The 19731-nt window shown below is 40.4% G+C and overlaps 1 protein-coding gene across 2 annotated transcripts in view; it reads right to left on the reverse strand.

The window, feature by feature from the left end:
* SAMD4A (sterile alpha motif domain containing 4A) overlaps positions 1–19731 on the reverse strand; it is a 265144-nt gene that overhangs the window by 80246 nt on the left and 165167 nt on the right. For both annotated transcript variants that reach the window (XM_049767169.1, XM_049767180.1), the window contains exon 2: positions 15473–15991. In XM_049767169.1, the coding sequence (XP_049623126.1) occupies positions 15473–15991 (519 nt within the window). The remainder of the gene's footprint in view (positions 1–15472; positions 15992–19731) is intronic.

Below are 19731 nucleotides of genomic sequence, written 5' to 3' on the forward strand. Positions count from 1 at the left end.
GTTGAGTTAATCACATATCACAGGCACAGAATGACTGCTGGAACAATAATAAACATATGTGAATGAGTCTCTTTTTTACAACCTCTCTCCCTGAGGCCTAAGGACAACCCCCAAATTCTTCCAGCTTTCCATGACTGCTGGCAATCTTGCATCCTTTCTCCAATGCACCCAGTGGATGCAGGCCCAGGTGTTATTCTAGCCAACATCATTCCATAGCATGTTCTCTCTGACTTCTGGGAAGTACTAATGAAGTCCTTATTCTCCCTTCACAAATGTAGCTTGAGGTGGGAGTTAGAGCTCCCCCCGCACCCCAGTCACCCTGCCTAGTCAGCTTCACATTATTATGATATGTCAAAAACAACAAGCTAAAAGCAAACATCACCAAGATAGTTTCAGTTTCCTAACGTGGGAAGAGGCCCATCATATGCACAGCAACAGATTTTAACTGATGAGGGCTTTTCAGAATCTTAGTTATTTACAAATACTTTAGGTATGGCTGACTTTAGGCAAAACTCTCCAGGACATTGAGACTACAGGCATCTTCAAGGAGGAAACTGCACTCTCCAAGCAAGTGAAAGCAGAGATTAACAGATGGGAATATATTAAGTTGAGAAGCTTCTGCACCTCAAAGGAAATAGTGCCCAGGATACAAGAGCCACCCACTGAGTGGGAGAAACTATTCACCCAATACCCATCAGATAAGGGGCTAATCTCTAAAATATACAAGGCACTGACAGAAATTTACAAGAAAAAAACATCTAATCCCATCAAAAAATGGGGAGAAGAAATGAACAGACACTTTGACAAAGAAGAAATACAAATGGCCAAAAGACACATGAAGAAATGCTCCACATCACTAATCATCAGGGAGATGCAAATCAAAACAACAATGAGATACCACCTCACACCACAGAGAATGGCACACATCACAAAGAATGAGAACAAACAGTGCTGGCAGGGATGTGGAGAGAAAGGAACCCTTATCCACTGCTGGTGGGAATGCCGTCTAGTTCAACCTTTATGGAAAGCGATATGGAGATTCCTCCAAAAACTGGAAATCGAGCTCCCATACGATCCAGCTATACCACTCCTAGGAATATACCCTAGGAACACAAAAATACAATACAAAAACCCCTTCCTTACACCTATATTCATTGCAGCACTATTTACCATAGCAAGACTCTGGAAACAACCAAGATGCCCTTCAACAGACGAATGGCTAAAGAAACTGTGGTACATATACACAATGGAATATTATGCAGCTGTCAGGAGAGATGAAGTCATGAAATTTTCCTATACATGGATGTACACAAAATCTATTATGCTGAGTGAAATAAGTCAGAGAGAGAGAGAAAAACACAGAATGGTCTCACTCATCTATGGGTTTTAAGAAAAATGAAAGACATTCTTGCAATAATAAATTTCAGACACAAAAGAGAAAAGAGCTGGAAGTTCCAGCTCACCTCAGGAAGCTCACCACAAAGAGTGATGAGTTTAGTTTGAGAAATAACTACATTTTGAACTGTCCTAATATTGAGAATGTATGAGGGAAATGCAGAGCCTGTTTAGAGTACAGGCAGGGGTCGGGTGGGGAGGAGGGAGATTTGGGACATGGGTGATGGGAATGTTGCACTGGTGATGGGTGGTGTTCCTTTTATGACTGAAACCCAAACACAATCATGTATGTAATCAAGGTGTTTAAATAAAAAAAAAAAAAGAATTCTAGAGACTGAGGCAGTTAACCCAGATTTTAAGAGCTCCTACCAATGAGTTAATTGGAAACTAGGCGATTTATGCCCTACATCACACTTTCAGTCATGAAGACATAATTTGAAAAAATCATCTTAGATGAGGCCAGAGTGAAGGGTGTTTTCCTTGCATGCGACTGACCCAGGACAGGCCTGGGTTCGATGCCTAGCATCCCATATGGTCCCCTGAGCGCAGAGCCAGGAGTTAGCCCTAGCAACACCAGGTGTGGCACAAAAACAAAAACAAAAACAAAATCATCTTAGACAATTATTTATTAAACATACTTGCCCTCTGTGTGAATGATAGCTGGCATAATGTGAGCTCATCCATGAGCTCTCATCTTAATACTAATGAGAGAGTAGGCACATGCTCTGTCTCTCTATCCATGCCCCCATTCCTTTCCCATTGAGAAAGAAGAATTGCTAACTCTATAAGAATGTTGCGTGCTGGGACTAGAGTGGGTAGGGCATTTGCCTTGCACACAGTTGACCTGGGACTGACATGGGATCAATTCCCAGGTGGTCCTCCACATGGTCCTCTGAGCCTGCCAGGAGTAACCTCATAGCCACCAGTGCGACCTCCCCCCACCCAAAATAAATGTTGCATGCCATCCATTGACTCTATTCAAAGATAACCCTTAGGTGATTGGGACCCAAGGATATGCTACTAAGCTTTTTTAGACTTAAGTAAAAATTTTGCTTCAAAAATGTCCAAAATAGTAAGTTTTAGCTCTTGAGACAGAGACTGAATGTTGCAAGCTTCTGTTCCCATAGTGGGCATGTGAGGCTTAGGGTCATGGAAATAAGATCAGTAACATGTTAGTCGTTTATCTCTCCAAAGAAACTTTCAGTAGCCCACTTTTACTCCTAAAGAGTTTGGGGGCGGGGGTACCACAATTGGTGAGCAAGAGTGATTCTCAGAGGAACCTGCCTTCCTTTCTGAGCTTAAAAAAATAGAGAATTCAAGTTTGTTATTGCAACAGGCTCTGAATTTCACCATCACTGAGATATCTACTGTTCTCTTCGCCAATTTACTTGTCATTCTATCTGGCACAGACCAAAAAACTCCTGGAAATGGCTTTCTTAGTAATTGATGTTAATATTTCTAAATGCTTAAAACACTCCTTTATTTAGCATTATTACTATAGGCTAAAAAAAAAATCCAGTATTTTCTTTCCTGTCTTTTTCCTCTTTCTCTCTCTCCTAACATCTTCATATCTTTTACATTTTATTCATTTCTTATTAAGGAATAAAAGGCACTATACTGTTATTGATAATAGAGTGAAAAATAATTTTTCCTCAACGTTTTTCCCACTGGAATTTCCAATCTAGGTAAACTTTTAACTTTATCAATGATTGTTTATCATTGATAACCAGGAGGAACTAAAAAAAGTCACATTACTCAATAATGTGTTTAGTGAATATTGAATATATAAGGGGGATCTCTTGCAGGCACTGAGAGCATGCAGTACATTATATGGCAATATACTATTTTTCCACATATTCCAGTATAATAGTACTGAGTAATCAAAATATTGTGATTTACCTGGCTGGAAATTTGTCTACTTTGGAAGCATAGAATTAAACCACTAAAAATAATACCTTGAGGTCATCCAACCTCATGTCTTTTCAAAGTGGGAGTTTCTGGTAAGTGGGAGCTCACACTCTGAGAGAAAGAATGATTTTCTCCCTCCATTGTTCTTATCACTCTCACTCTTATTTTTCTTTTACTCTTGGGATCAGCCATATTTCACTTGCCTGCATCTATTTGCTTAGCCTTGTTTATCTGTATTAAATCCTCCTTTAATAATCTGAATATCTTTTATGTATTGCTAATTAAAATTTTTATTCCTCTTAGCAACTGACCCCAAACAAAGCAGTATCAAAACATTTTGATTACTATTTAGTTTTCTTCTCCTTCTTCTTCGAGCTCAATTTAAAGTATTTAGTAAGATATTTCACTGGAACAATCCACAATCCTTTTGGTATTTAGGGAAGTTTGGTTCTTCTGGAACTGAACTGAAGTATCTTGATTTTAGTTTAGCACACTGAACCCGATTTATCTTAGGGCTGCTCTTTGGAAGTCTATTCCACTCTTATTTACTGTGGAATTTGGAATGGAGGAAGAGTGGCCTTTATTGTCCAATCATTAGCAAGTGCAAAAATGAGGCCAAAGTGATAGCATAGTGGCATGGCATTTGCAGACCTGGGACAGACCTGAGTTTGATCCCTGGCACCCAGATGGATTCTCAAGCTGCCACGAGAAATTATTGAGTGCAGAGAGTCAGGAGTAAACCCTGAATGCTGCCGGTGTGCATGCCGCACCCCCCCAAAAAAAACAATAGAAAAAAAAAGCAAGTGCAGAAATAATGATGATGTGCTACTACTATTACTTGAGCATACTGCCATATGCTCTATATACACTGAATCCTCAAAATATCATCAGAAGCTCTCTTAAGACACCTTCACTTCAGTGATTTGAGGGTTTGCAATTATTCCAATACTAAGCTGTTTTAATAACTATTGCTTTGTAGTACAATTTAAAGTTGGGGAAAGTGATGCCTCCCATATTCTTTTTCCTTAGTGTTGCTTTATCTATTCGTGAGTGTTTATTGTTCCAAATGAATTCAGGAGTGTTTGATCCAATTCTTTAAAGAATGTCATAAGTATTCTTAGAGGAATTGCATTAAATCAGTACAATGATTTGGGGGGTATTACCATTTAATGATTTTTAATAATGTTAATCCTCCCAATCCATGAACAGAGTATGTGCCTCTATTTCCATGTGTCCTCTTTTTTTTGTTTGTTTTTGGGCCACACCCAGTGACTCTTAGGGGTTACTCCTGGCTATGTGCTCAGAAGTCGCTCCTGGCTTGGGGGATCATATGGGATGCCAGGGGATCGAACCGCAGTCCATCCTAGGCTAGCGCTGGCAAGGCAGACACCTTACCTCTAGCGCCACCGCGCCGGCCCCCATGTGTTCTCTTTTATTTCTTGAAGCAGTGTTTTATAGTTTTCTTTGTGAAGGCCATTGATTTTTGCATGTTAATTTTGTAGCCTGCTATATGAATTATTGTTTCTAGAAGCTTTTTGGTGGAGAGTTTAGGGTTTTATAAATATAGTAGCATGTCATCTGCAAATAGTGAGAGCTTGACTTCATCCTTTTCTATGTGGATGCCCTTGGCATCTTTTTCTTGCCTAATTGCTATGGCTAGTACTTCTAGCACTATGTTGAATACAAGTGGTGAAAAAGCAACCTTGTCTTGTACCAGATTTTAGAGAAAAGGCTTTTAGTTTATCTCCATTGAGAATAGTATTTGCCATTGGCTTGTGGTAGATGGCCTTGATTATACTGAGAAAAGTTCCTTTCAATCCCATCTTGTTGAGTTTTGTTTTTATCATGAATGGGTGTTGGACCTTATTGAATGCTTTTTCTGCTTCTATTGATATGATTCTATGGTTTTTATTTTTCCTTTTGTTGACATGGTGTATTATGTTGATTGATTTGCATATGTTAAACCATCCTTGCATTCCTGGTAATGGTATATGACCTTCTTGATGAGGCATTTGATCCTCAGGAAAAATGAAGTCATGACATTTTCTTATACATGAATGGACATGGAAACTATTATGCTGTATGAAATAAGTCAGAGAGAGATAGACACAGAATAGTCTCACTCATTTATGGGTTTTAAGAAAAATAAAAGACATTATTGTAATAATACCCAGAGACAATAGAGATAAGGGCTGGAAGGACTGGCCCACAATATGAAGCTTACCACAAAGAATGATGAGTGCAGTTTAGAAATAACTACAGTCTATACTGACAACTATCATGACAATGGCAGTGACTGAGAGAAATAGAATGGCTGTCTTGAAGACAGGCAGGAGGTGAAGGAGGATGGAGATGGAGGGGGGCACTGGTGATGGGAATGTTGCACTGTTGAAGGGGAAGAGTGTTCTTTTATATAAGTGAAACCCAACTACGAACATGTTTGTAATCATGATGCTTAATAAAGGTATTAATTAAAATTAATTAAAAATTCACTCAACCAACTCTTGACTTACCAGCAGTTGCATTCCCTTTAGACATCCTTAGCTCATCCACTCCATAGAACCATAATTTACTTTTCACTTCTGCTCTATCAGAAGTAGACTTCTAGATACAGCAGGAGTTGAATCTATTTCTAAATTTGCTTGTGCTAACAACTTACTGTCAGCTTTAGTAATTTCTTTATAGTTTGGGGGGGCCACATTTGGCAGCTTTCAGGGGTTACTTCTTGGCTCTGGACTCAGGAATCACTCCTGGCGGGCTCAGGGAATCATATCGGGTGCCAGGGAATCTAACCTGGGTCAGCAATGTGTAAGGCAAATGGTCTACTATTGCTCTAGCCCCAGATTCAGTAATCTGAGAAATATTACAAATACAATAATGACTTGAATCATAAAAAAAGTTAATTGCTTAGAAACTTTGTTAAATGTTTCAGAAATATTCAATTTGTGGCTAAAATCCATTGAATTTGCCTGGGAGAAAACTAAAGTAAATTAGAAAAAGATTTTAAAAATTTCTGTTCCATTTTAAAGAAATCCAGACAATAACACATCATATGTATGAAGTATGTAGTAAAGAGAAAGAACCTCTTTTGCCAGAAGACCCATCTTCACTCTCAAGAGGACACATAAAGCTAAATTAGGATGTTTTTAGTTAAAATAATGCTTAGGGTCTTATTCCTTTCTCTTGATTTTTTGCCTTATATAGCTATTGGGCAAAATTCTTTTGCCCAAATATATCTTATTTTGTAGATAAGAAGAGGTAGTATAAAAGATCAATTACTTGGCATGCTCATACCTCTCATTATTGATGAAGCTAGAATTTGAAACCAAGTCATCTGACTCAAAGACATAATCTTGATCTTGATAGAGAACTAACACATTTATATTCCCACATCAAATTATCCAAAGCACCACAATGAGTCTTAGAATTCATTTTTTTTTTTGTGGTTTTTGGGTCACACCCAGCAGTGCTCAGGGGTTATTCCTGGCTGCATGCTCAGAAATTGCTCCTGGCAGGCACCGGGGACCATATGGGAACTGATGACCTTTTGCATGAAAGGCAAGCGCTTTACCTCCATGCTATCTCTCCGGCCCCTAGAATTCATATTTTGGTGGAATATTTTTTTAATGTTTTATGGGCTTTTAAAAAATGGTTTATGGCCATACCTGTCAGCACTCAGGGGGTATTCCTGGCTTTGCACTCAGAAATCACTCCTGGTAGGCTTGGGGAACCATATGGAATGCCAGGGATTGAACCCAGGTCAGCCCTATGCAAGGCAAATAAATGATCTACCTGCTGCGCTATCACTCTGGCCCCTTAGACTTCATTTTGTTCTGTACTTTTTTCAACAAAAACCAATAAAGTATGAAATAATGTTTAGCTGCATATGGATTTCTCTGGGCTTTTTTTGTAAGGGCACCTCTCAGCAAAGTTGACTGTGAAACAAATCTCTAAAACAAACCCTAAGTGCTCTTAGTGGTTCCATTCAGTAACTCAAACCATGGATCTAGCTATGGAAATGATACAAGTTTTTAGCAAGGAATGTTAATTGAGTGTATTGGGACATTTTAGCCTCTCTCTAATCTGTAAGAACCACTTGTAGTATTTTTCAGATGTGTGTTTCATGTCCTCATCTCTATCCCCTTTACTCTTGCCTGAAGTTTCCTCACATTCTATTTTTTCTATAGAATGCTAAAGACCAACGCGAATAGGGACAGAAATTGAGTGTTTTAAGAGTTAGAAAATATAATAGTAATTTTATAATTACCCATATTAATAGTATATTAATGGCATAATTGCCATGAAGCTTTATCCTCACTAGAAACCATAAAATTTAATTAATTTGTGTGATATCAATATACTTGAGCTATATTCATGATCCTTCTTTTTTCAATGTAATTGGAGTTTGTGCCTAGGAATTTTAAAAGGAAAATAAATGAAGTAAATATCAAATTAAACTACTACTCTTGCCTAATTATTTATAAAGCAGCAATTGTTAGACTCTAAATCATGAGAACTCATAGAAACCTGACTAAATGTCAGTCTCCAAGAAAAGTCATGAAGAAGAAATCTGATGTACAATATTCCCTGTTCTCCCCACCCCTTTGCAGACAAGTTCATCTTAAACCATTTAGTCCTGCCAGCAGTCATCCTATTTTTGAAGTATGGTGAAGAATCTGAACACAACTGCCTTTCTCCATAGCTCATCTCATGTTTAATAACCCTCACAGCCACCAGAGTCTAAAAAAAATCCTTCCAAAAGAGGGCAGATGGCCCAGCCTCATGATCCCAGGTGCCTGGAGCCCATGGAGACCTGGCTTTTCCTGACCAGAGGGGTCTGTGAAACTCAAGAAAGGCACAGGCTTCTTGCTTATGACAGTATTTTCTTGACCTTTATCTCCAGGCCCTAGAAAAAAAAAGAGTGGGTATAGGAAGGAGCTGCACAGTTGTGCAAAACCTTTGTACTCTTGAAAAGATTAGTCAGTGGCAATAGCAAGTCCTCTAAGATATCCCTGGGCCATCTTCACAATGCAGTGGCAGGAAGGCCAGTGCCATGCTTAAAAAAAGTTTCCCCCAAAGGGGAAGGAAGCTGAAGCTAAAAATATATCATGCCAGCTGTTAAAAATGCTTCTCAAAGGAAGCAAAGCAACTAGTATTACCTCTTTAAAGAGCAAATGAGGGTTTAAGAATGGAATTTTCAGTTATAGGCCAGGTTGGAGAGATTTGGGAGGAGGAAGAAATTTTTCATAGAGAGAAACTCTGTTGATAAGAGACACATGAAAACATAAAAAAAACTGCAAATAGTCCTGAGATTCACATATTTTAGGGGAGGGAGCCCTGCAGTCTGCAATGTAGACCAAAGGCATTTTGCATTTCAAGCTTTTGCACCCCATTTTTCAGTTCTCTTTTCTTATCAGGTATGCAGAAGGCTGGAGAAACCCTCCTTTTCCCTTGTTTTCCGGTGATAATAAATTTGTGTGTGTCTGGGTGAAGTGGTGGAGCTTCATATTTAATGGAGCTTAGAGGATACTTTGGGCATGGTACTCAGGAACCAAGTGGTGCTGGGGATGATTAAACCTGGGGTTCTCACATGTAAAGAATGTTCTCTAGCACTCTGAGCCATCTCCATGATGCCTTTCTGATGTGGTTTTGTGTGTGTGTGTGTGTGTGTGTGTGTGTGTGTGTGTGTGTGTGTGTGTGTGGTAATGGAGCTCAAAGTGGTCAATTTGTAAGACAATGTGAAGATGGAAGAGAAAGGGAAGTACCCCTAGAGCCAAACAGGTGCTTCTGAAAGGCTGGCACTGGACTTAGACAGGATTTCCCACTGCAGATCAGGCATTTCCAAAGAAGCCACTTTCTTGGCAATATACCTCACCACATCTCTCACCTTGCATGCTGAAGCAACCTGACCTCAGGTGCTGGCTCTACTGGGCCTGGCAGCCAACCTTCCATGAATAGACAAGTGCTTTACTTCCAGAAAGAGAGCAAACAAGAACAAAAAACCCTGGGGTCAGAGAGATAGCACAGCAGTAGGGCATTTGCTTTCATGCGGCTGACTAGGGAGGGACCCGGTTGGATTCCCAGGACCAATATGGTCCCCACCAGCCTGCCAGGGGTGATATCTGAGTACAGAGCCAGGAGTAACTCTTGAGCACCGCTGAATGTGGGCCAACAACCAATCAGTCAATTAATCAATCAATAAGTAAAGTTGTTGTTTTTTTTTTGTTTGTTTTTTTGTTGTTTTTTTTTTTTTTTTTTTTTTTGGTTTTTGGGCCACACCCTGTGAGGCTCAGGGGTTACTCCTGGCTATACGCTCAGAAGTTGCTCCTGGCTTCTTGGGGGACCATATGGGACGCCGGGGATCGAACCGCGGTCCGTCCTAGGTTAGCGCAGGCAAGGCAGGCACCTTACCTCCAGCGCCACCGCCCGGCCCCTGTTGTTTTTTTTTAAAAGAACTCTGGGCTTTGAAGTCAGATACCTAGGGGGAAAAAATCAAAAAACAAACAAAAAACCCAACGACCAAGAAATAGGTAGGTCCAGAACTCCAGTTATTTTTGTTGATTTTGAAATAACTAGATTTAAAAGAAACTGCAAAATTACTAGACAGAGAGATCTCCTGGATCTATTCCCAGTGTGAAACCAGAACTTTCCACCATTATGCGGCCTTATATAACTCAAACACAACAGGAATCTTACACAATTAACTATATAGGACTACCTCAGCTCTCAGGAGCTTTTGTATGCACTTTGGGGGTATGTATTCAACTATAACTTGATAACATTTTATTGCATACATTAATCTATGTAACTATAGCTATTTTCACAAGTAAGATCACAGTGTGTTCTTCAAAGTCTGTCATTGTTGAGACCAAGTAAGTAAAGCAAGCCATAAAAAATGCAAGAATAACGATAAATGTCACTATGAGGATTATGACAGAAGGCTAAATGATCAATATTATCACCAAATAATTAGTGAATTCCCAAGGATAGCCTCTCGTTTGTTTTGGAAATTCATTAACTTTGTGAACATCTGCCTAGTGAGTCCAGTTATTCATCAAGTCCCTACTGCTCAGCAAACATTTATGGCAGGGCAGGCCCAGAGGCTTTGGCTCACACATCGTCTCTTATTGAATTATAGTGGCTGCCTTGAGGGGCAAATTGAGGGGGATATGGAGGTCATTGCCATTATCCAACAGTGATGCTCTGTGGGAGTTTAGGGGTTGGGGTGAGGTGAGAAGCTGAATGTATACCAGGAACTGCTATCTTCAAAATTTCTGGTATTTGGAGCCACAAAGTACTCTAGTGTTGGGAAGTCCCCAAGGAGTTTGTAATTGGGAAAGAGAGGTGAGAGACATCACCTCAAAACTATGATGCAAAATGCCATAGAACCAGTGCAAAGCAAGCACATCTTGAATACAATTTGTGCAGGATTGTAGATTGATGCATCTGTTCTGGTTCATTAAAGTGGCAGGTCCTTGCAGGGGCAAATTCAGGGTCAGAGAAAAACAAGGATCTGTGAGCTATTTACTTGTAGCGTCAAACTCTGAGGGCAGGATTTGGAGAGAAAGGCAAGTAATTCAGAGGTACAGGTAAGACTCTGGAACTTGATTGATTGGATGTCTCAGTTCATCTATTTAGCTAGTCTTTAGCCCTGGTCCCAGTTACATAGTCTCTCTATGCTTCAGTTTTCTCATCTTTCAAATGAGGATGAAAATACCCATATTTTTTTTTATTATATACATGATTGTAGTTGGGTTTCAGTCATAAAAAAAAAAAAAACAAAAAACAAAAAACACCACCCTTCACCAGTGCAACACTGGGATAACAATATCCACTTTTCTCCAGCCAACTTTTAGACAGGAAGCAAACATAAGAATGTAAAGTCAGGTTCTATTCACCTGATGTTTCAAATTGCTTGTAATGACTGAATCAACCTTTGACTAAGAATTGAGACCAGTAATTTGTTAATTTTTGGTATCACAAACTCATAGAATCGGCACAACTTGCTTTTCGTCATCAGATCTTTGTTTGCTTTACAAGAAGAACAAGATAGGGAAAATTATTTTTCTTAAGCACCTAGATGCCATCCTAAATGTTGAACAGAAATGGTCTAAATTAAATTCCTGTTATATTAGGACTTAATCTTTGCTCCTATTCCATTTCATTCTAATAGTTTTTTTCAAGAGCTCTACAAACTTCCATAATCTATTTTTAATAAAGGATGACATAACCCTTATATCAAACATCAATCTTCTAAATAAACTTTAAAAAGGCTTCTAAATAGACTTCTAAACTTAATTTTTCTTTCCAGCACCTTCTCAAAATCAATACAAATCCCAAATTAGGTTTTTCCCTTTGGGAACACGAACTGAACTTTCTTCACCCTTAAATGACAAGAGCAAAGCACTGTTTACTTTATCTTAGCTATCTCTTCTTGATTAATTCGATAGTCAATTTTTGGCTTTTCATTTTACTGGATCTACCTGTAGCATTTTATTCAATTGATCACTTCCTCCTTCTTGAAATGTTTTCTCCATTTGCTTTGCAACAATACAAAATTTCTGTAACCTCAATGGTTTTTCCTAAGTTTCTTTGTAGATTCCCTTAAGTCAGTCTTGCATACTGAAATGCTTCAGATTTAGTCCTAGCACCTTTCTTTATCTATAGTTTGCCTAGTTTCATTGGCTTATTTACTTTTGTTTGTTTTCTTTGGGGGACCACTCCCAGCGGTGCTCAGGGGTTACCCTTGGCTCTGTGCTCAGAAATCACTCCTGGCTCGGACGACCTTATGGGATGCCAGGGACTGAATCCATGTCCGTCCTGGGTCAGCCATCTGCAAGGCAAATACCTACCACTACTGTGCTAGTACTCTTGCCCTGGCATATTTACTTAAAGTTAAAATAGTGTTCTTTAGGGAGGATACTTTTCTAAGGAGAATGTGGGCTTTTAGAGAGAGAGAGAGGAAAGATAGAAAGTCAAAATTAAAAGAAATGCATGCCTCATTAGAAGGACACAGGCAATCCCAGGTGGAATGCCTTAAAATCAATAATGTTATGCATCCACAGTTTGTATATAGGTGGTTTCATTGCCCTAAGCACCACCCATGTTCTGGCAACAACTCCCAAATGTTCCAGAGATCAGTTCTTTTTTTCCAAATTGCAAGCTCATCATTTATAGTGTATCTGACACACAAACTCATCATATTTGACACTGAACTCTCAATAAAACCCTGAAAACCAGTCAATCAGTAAATAATCCCCAGATCTCAACAGATAACCATAGCATTCTTCCAGTTGCTATCAATGACATTTAAAAATATCATTAATCATTTAAAAATATGTAGCACAAATGGATCTTGCTTCTTTATCGATCATGATTTTAGTTGGCATCTTCCAAGGGGTACTCAGGGGCCCCGAAGTCAATGACAAAAATACTCAGCATGATGTTGAAGTGCTAGGGGATCAAGGACTATCCCTGCAGTGTTCAGCAGGAACCAAGTAGTACTGGGGTCTCTACATACTAGCATGTGCTCCAGGCCTTGGAGCTATCACTCCACCTTATCATGATGTATTTTGCCAATGTTTCCACTTTTTTTTGAATGTATTTTTTTATTTAAGTAACATTGAAGAAGTAAGAAATGTATGTCATTCTCCAATTCTGCAGAAGAGGCCTTAAATGTATCCCAGTTTCTTTTTTTATTTCTAATGCGGGTACAATAGCTAAACGTAACAGTATATTCAAATCTTCCTCTTTCCCAGACTTTGAAAAGGTTCCTCCTTACTTTGCAGAAAGAATCTCTGCTGGAGTGATGCTTAGAAAATGTAGAAGAGAGGAGCACTGTAGCTTTGAGGGTCAGTGTGAGCCCTTTACTTCCCAATTCTCCTTTTTTACTCCTTTAGCAGGCAGAGTTAGAAATGTTGCCTGCTCTGACTCGGGCTATGCATTTACATGCATATCACATTCAACCCCATCATAACTTTTGAAGGTATATAATATGAATATGCCTGCTATATATTTTATAAGTGAGAAACTTGCCCAAGGAAGTTAAGTGTCTTGGTCAAGTTGTACAGTAGGTCTGAGATTTAAATCTATAAAAGTATCTACCAACCTACACCCCAGGTGTTTCAGATATATATCTGCTAAAAAGCACAAGTAAATAAATGACTCAAAAGTTCTAAGAAATGCCACCACAAACATAGTGAGAGACATAGAGAGAAAAGTAATGACATATTTTGTTAGATATTATTGAAATACAAGCACTGGATATATAAAGATTTGAGTACAACTTTAGGAGAAGTGATATGAGCTCCTGTCTTTGTTGGTGGACTAAAAAGGGGCTCCAAAATTTTATTCTTTTCAAGGATGTAATGTCATGTTAAATCTCTCCAGGCTTTTCAGCTCAATTACTACACAGGGGGTCAACGGTTTGGAAAACCAAAGTAATCATTTCTGCCTTGACTCCCTCTGCAGGTCAGGTGGCCACAGTGAAAAGTAACAACAGTGCCTATAATCAGTCATGAGAACTATCTATAATGGGTTGATCTTGTCAATATACGAACCTGAATATATAAATCAGTACAGGTGGAAATGTGATGAGCCAAGACATATGTAGGTGAAGACAAATGACATAAAATTCAAACTCAACACACTCCAGAAAGATCAGTTCTGAGAGTTCAGGTGGATTACACTTCTTCAAGCTATCAGAGAGCTTTGTAACAAGAACTCGATTCCATCTCTGACCCAGAAAATTCAGGCCAAGCAGCACTATCAACCCAGCCTGCATTTACTTGCTGTTATGCTTCCTGCTGTCACTCTCTGTCACTCAGAAGTGAATGACATTGTTCTCTACATTACCAGTCTGTGAAAGAGACTGAAGCCAGAAATACGTATGCCACAAATAACTAATCACCTCTCTATCTCCCCAGTGTGCAAGTTATCATAACTAAATGCAAAAAGAGAAAGCAAGAAGTAAACATTAGCACGTGGTAGCATGATATACAGAACGGTTATCACTGCGGTCTCTTCTGTGTCTCCTGGGCTAGTCCATTCAGGCACTGCCACCATCTAATGTAATTACAATTCACCCCGCCTAAGTGTTTAAGAAAACCCATTAGCTAAATATCCAAGTGGAGGCACAAGCCAAGGAAGGAGTTGCCCTTGTCAATTCTTAATCCTTTCGCATCTTGCCAATAGAGGGGTTCCAATAGAGGGGTTCTGTGTTGAGAAGCACAGAAGGTTTAATCCCAAAAGCTTCCCTCAAGAAAGTGGTCCAAGCATGGCATTCTCCACAGCCACGTGCAGACTAGCCCCACACGACTCTGTATTGCAGCAAGCTACATTCCCATGGGGCTGCTTCACACAAGCAGTCAGGGCAAAGTGTCACTTTGTCCAGCCTTCATGAGGAGACACAATGAAGACTCCTACCAGAAGAGCAACAGGTCTTTGGCAGTCCAAAGAGCAGTCAAAAGAGCAGCAGGATTTTTGGGCAGTCCTCTGCTCTCCCCTCACACAAAATGGTACCTGACCCACCTTTGTTTTTAGGTTTTAGATTAAGCAAAAGGCCGCTGCATTCACCGCAGGCCACAGCACAGAGCAGCATTCTAGGCAAATCTGTTCCTCCCACCCGGTCAGAAGGAGAAGTGTTCCCCCAACAACTGTAGATTAAAACCAGGAAATGCTAGGGAGGAACATTCCAGAGAAAAATGAAAAAAAAAAAAAAAGGGGAAGAAGTGGGTGGGGCAGGTATAAGCACCAAGCCTTGAGGTTGTCTGATTAACCATGGGTTAGAATCAGATTTAGAGAATCACACACAGCTAAGTGTCTCAACAAATCCCCAAACCCCAGGATGAAAGACATGTGGCTGAAAGACACTGTAGAAGTCGGAAGGTTCCTTCTTCCATCACTTCTTGATGCTCCTATTTTTGAGCCTGTTTGCAACTAAAATTTGGACCATCAATCATTTTCACCTGCCCAGCATTTTTTTTTTAGCTTTTCAGAGTGAAAAGAGCAGCAGAAATAGGGTTCCATGGTCCCATCCCCACAGCCAATTCCAATCAGCCCTTCCCTCCCAGGGATCCAGGGTGCTCAGAGCCAACATTCTCAGTGCGACATGCCACACACAGCCTGTTGCCACACCCAACTACACAAACCAGGCTTCTCAGGCACTTACTTGTACTTGTGCTGGTTCCAATGGTATTGATTGTGGTGGGGACTGATGAGGAAGAGTAGAGAGGCACATGGCCATTCTCACACCCCAAGCTTTTGTCCTGCCAGTTGGAGGCATTGATGCAAATCCCAGAATCCCTAGAGTTCTGCCACCCATTGAGCTTGTCATCTGAGTTCTGTCTTTGGTGATAGTAGTGTGTCTGCCCATAATCCACAGAGTCCGAGCGGCCTCGGTTCTGGCTACCAAAGCTGGTGGACGTGCGGTCCTCCAAGTGATTCAGCCACATGGCTAAAGCACTGCGGTCTTCCAGTGATGTAGCTGGATGTATCAAAGCATAGGACAGCAGCTGCCTGCTCTCCTCTATGTGCTGGTTGTGTTCTATAGAGTGCGCCAGGATTTTGGGAAGTAGTTTCATATACTCTACTTTTGCATCGAGGTTTCCTGGCTTCAGCAAAGGCAGGTGAGTTAACAGGAGGGAAATCACTTTATCCTTGGATTCCTGTTGCCATTGGTTAATGATTCCTGAAAAGGAAAATAGGCAAGACAAATAAGCAAACATACTGGCATAGACAAGAAAGCACCACATGGTATAGAGAATTTCTGTGACTTTGTGATTCCATCTACCTGCTCTCGCTATGTTTTCTCAAAACAACTTCATGCATTGGACTGCTGACAGGTACGTTGGTCTGTGAGGGGTAGTGACTTCAATATGACAGAATGAATGCTCTTAGATGTTTGGGTGCTCAATTTAATTCTCAGGCTGGTCTCCATAGATTCTATCACTATTTCTGTAGAATCAAATAAATCTAGAGTTGTGTTTTCCTTCTCAGACTAGTCTAGTCATGATCTTGGATAAATGGAGATAAGGAATAAGATAGCCATCTTAGATTTTTCAGTATAATCAAGGATTCTTACACAAAATTCCTTAAGCAAACACTGTTTCTTTCCCTCCCTCCAGACATTTTCCTGACAGTAGTTTCAACTCTGCAAGGGAAATTGTGTGTGGCTGATAAGACTTGCTAGATGAAAGCATCTGCCAGGTAAAAAGGATCTCTGTCACCCTTGGTGGAGTAGCCCTTCCCTTTCTTAGGGATGCTGACTCAGAACATAATCGTGATCTCAAAGGAAACATTACTTAAAGCTAACAGGACTTAGCTCCAGGGGTGTCTTGATCACATACGAAAGCAAAATCTAGCTGTATCTCATTACATGAATATCTGTTTGCTTGCTTTAAAGAATCATGGTAAAATATTCATTTTAAAATTTTACTCATTTTGAAGTGAACAATTTTATGGCATTCAGTTCATGCACAGTGCTGTGTAACCGTCAACATTTATCTCCACACCAATGCTGAACTCTTTCATCTTTCTGAATAAAAATTCCTCTCATTAAACAATAACTTTTTCTCTTCCCCACCCTACCTCCACTCTCAGCCTTCCAGCCCCCAGAAACTACCAGTCTACCATTCTGCTTCTATGATTTAGACTCTTCTAGATACCTCAAAAACAAGAATGAGTATTTTGTGACTGGTTTATTTTCTTAGCAAAATGACCTCACAAGGTTTATGTGCTTTAACACTCTTCCCAGGAATCTTCCCTATTCCTCATATTTGCTCAAACCTGTTGCTTTCAGTAAATCTGGATAAGAATGGACTTTGTCTTAACTGGATTTTGAGGAGATTATTCTGGAGACTATTACTTATCAACACGACTTGGAGTCAAAGGAAAGCAACTTCCAGTCCAGAAGTCATTGCTGACACTACAAGACTCAACTTGGACTCTCCAATGCCCTGTTAAGAAGTTAGCAGGACAATTCTGCTGACTTTCTTTCACACAGTAACTGCAGAGGTGAAGAAGAAAATTCTGAAACTTAGCAGAAGGGCTTCATGGACTTCAAGACACAGACATCAGAACAAGTTCAAAGTCTGATGACTCCTGACCAGAAACTACAATTGTATCTATCAATAGAATGATAATGGATCTGAGCTGGCATGGACGGGCAGCTGGCAGGCATCCCCATGTGCCAGCGGCCTTTTGGTCCAGCCTAGGGTCAGGGGGGGGGCCCGGACCTGGGTCACCCGACCCCCCTCCCCCCCATTCCTCCGGATCTCCTGGTGGGTTCCTGGAAGGAGCTGACGGGGCACCCTGGGTTTTCCCCACTCCCAGGCCAGGCCCGGACACTGGCCTAGGGTGGGGTCAAATCCCTGTCCTTCAGGCTTGGGAGGGTCCCTCTCCCTTCCTGGAGCAGGATTTTGAGCCGGCATGGACGGGCAGCTGGCAGGCATCCCCATGTGCCAGCGGCCTTTTGGTCCAGCCTAGGGTCAGGGGGGGGCCCGGACCTGGGTCACCCGACCCCCCTCCCCCCCATTCCTCCGGATCTCCAGGTGGGTTCCTGGAAGGAGCTGACGGAGCACCCTGGGTTTTCCCCACTCCCAGGCCAGACCCGGACACTGGCCTAGGGGGTGGAATTTGATCTGGTGGGTGGCAGATAGCTGCTCAGCTATACTCAGGCTGTCACTGGAAATTTCATACCAGTCTACATTTTGCAAACCGCGAGGGGGCGCTAGCCCCCGCGCGAACATTTGCTCCTCCCAACCATCAGTACCCCAGATTTACCCTTAACTTTAGTAACACATAGTTTTAATCTCTGACCTAAGACATACAGTAGTTCTAACAAATCCCAGAACTATTTAGAATGACACTAATTGAACACATATTGAACACATATATCTTTTGAATATTTTATGGGTATTTTCTTTAACTGATGTAACTTTCTATATATTTTTCTACCATGATGTTTCTATCCACTTTTCATCTTGTCTTTTCTTTGTAAGCTGTATAGTAAGGATTGTTGTTGGAAATGTCCCTCAGTTTGATCCCTATGATTGAACTATGTCATGGAAATTGCTGGTCGTGTTCCTATGGCCTCCAGATACACCAATAACGCTTCATGGCATTGATCCTTGTTTGCATAGACACATTAAAATGGGAAAACACCATACATATAGATAAGTTCTTATCTAATAAATCTCAGTACAATGTACCTTACACCCTGAACATTGATATAATGACCTGGCACAGGCCTCAGAAGAATGGGCATCCTCCATTCACGCCGGAACCAGGCAAGCTATCTACGAAACATCCAAGGTCTTTTATAGCAACAGCTGGAAGCAGTCCTCTACCAGGAAAGACACTACCAAGGGTCTGACATCGACCCCCTAAAAAGAGACTTCCGTTTACACTGAGAAGACTTGACAACATCAATGACCTGCTCTACAGGACATGGTTCTCTCTAGTGCCACTTAAGTGTGAGGTGAAACAAGAGCATGCTCTGCACCATCCTGACTGCAATATGGGATATGCAGACTCTAGGATCTTTAATACAGAAGCATGATACCAACAACAGAGACTATGTGAGGAATGGAGGTGTATTGCCACTACAGACGATGACTTGAATTGGACAAACTAGTTTGCCTGGAGCCTAGAGTCAGTCCTGTGCCAGGAAACTTCAGGGGTAGGGTCTCCTTGTATTTAGACCATAATTTGTCTTTCCATGTCCCTTATGTTTTGGTGGGCCTATGCAAACAAATGCCACTTTAATACCGTTTTTTTACTAAGTTCCCTTGACGCTAATCCTTAAGAAAAATAACCCACTAAAACTTTTGAGGTTAACTTAAACTAGTAAGCATGTGCATGGAACTAGAGAAATGTACTTTGCCCTCAATGTTTAAGGAGTTACATAAGTCTAATGTCTTTAGATTATATTGTGTGCTGCTAAGAAATAGTATGTACTACAACTGGGGATTTGAGGGACAAAGTAATTGTATTGTACATGGGTTTAGTTTTGTTTTTCTTAAAGTTCTTTGGCTGAAAGTTCAAGGCTGGGATATCATCGATGGGAATACCGTGAATTTTGTTTATGGGTGATTGGGCTTCCACTGTAACTTTACCCTGTCCTCTTTCTTTGCATCTTTGTTGTCATAATTAAAATAAAAATAATAAAAAAAAGAATGATAATGGATCTGACAGAATGATAAAACCTCTAAAGATCACTAGGTATATTCAAAGAGAATATTTGGTGAAGAAGACGTGAGAGTCAGAAAAGAATGTATGATTTACAATTGAGTAGACTGGGCATGAATCCCAGACCTGCCACTTATTTTGCAATTAAACCCTGGTAAATTACTTAATCTTTTCAGTCTTACTCCCTCATCAGTCAAGAATTTTATCAAGAGTATCTGCACTTCCTTGTGTTGTAGGATT

This window comes from Suncus etruscus, chromosome 2 (assembly GCF_024139225.1).
Source record: "Suncus etruscus isolate mSunEtr1 chromosome 2, mSunEtr1.pri.cur, whole genome shotgun sequence".
Classification (NCBI taxonomy): Eukaryota; Metazoa; Chordata; class Mammalia; order Eulipotyphla; family Soricidae; genus Suncus; species Suncus etruscus.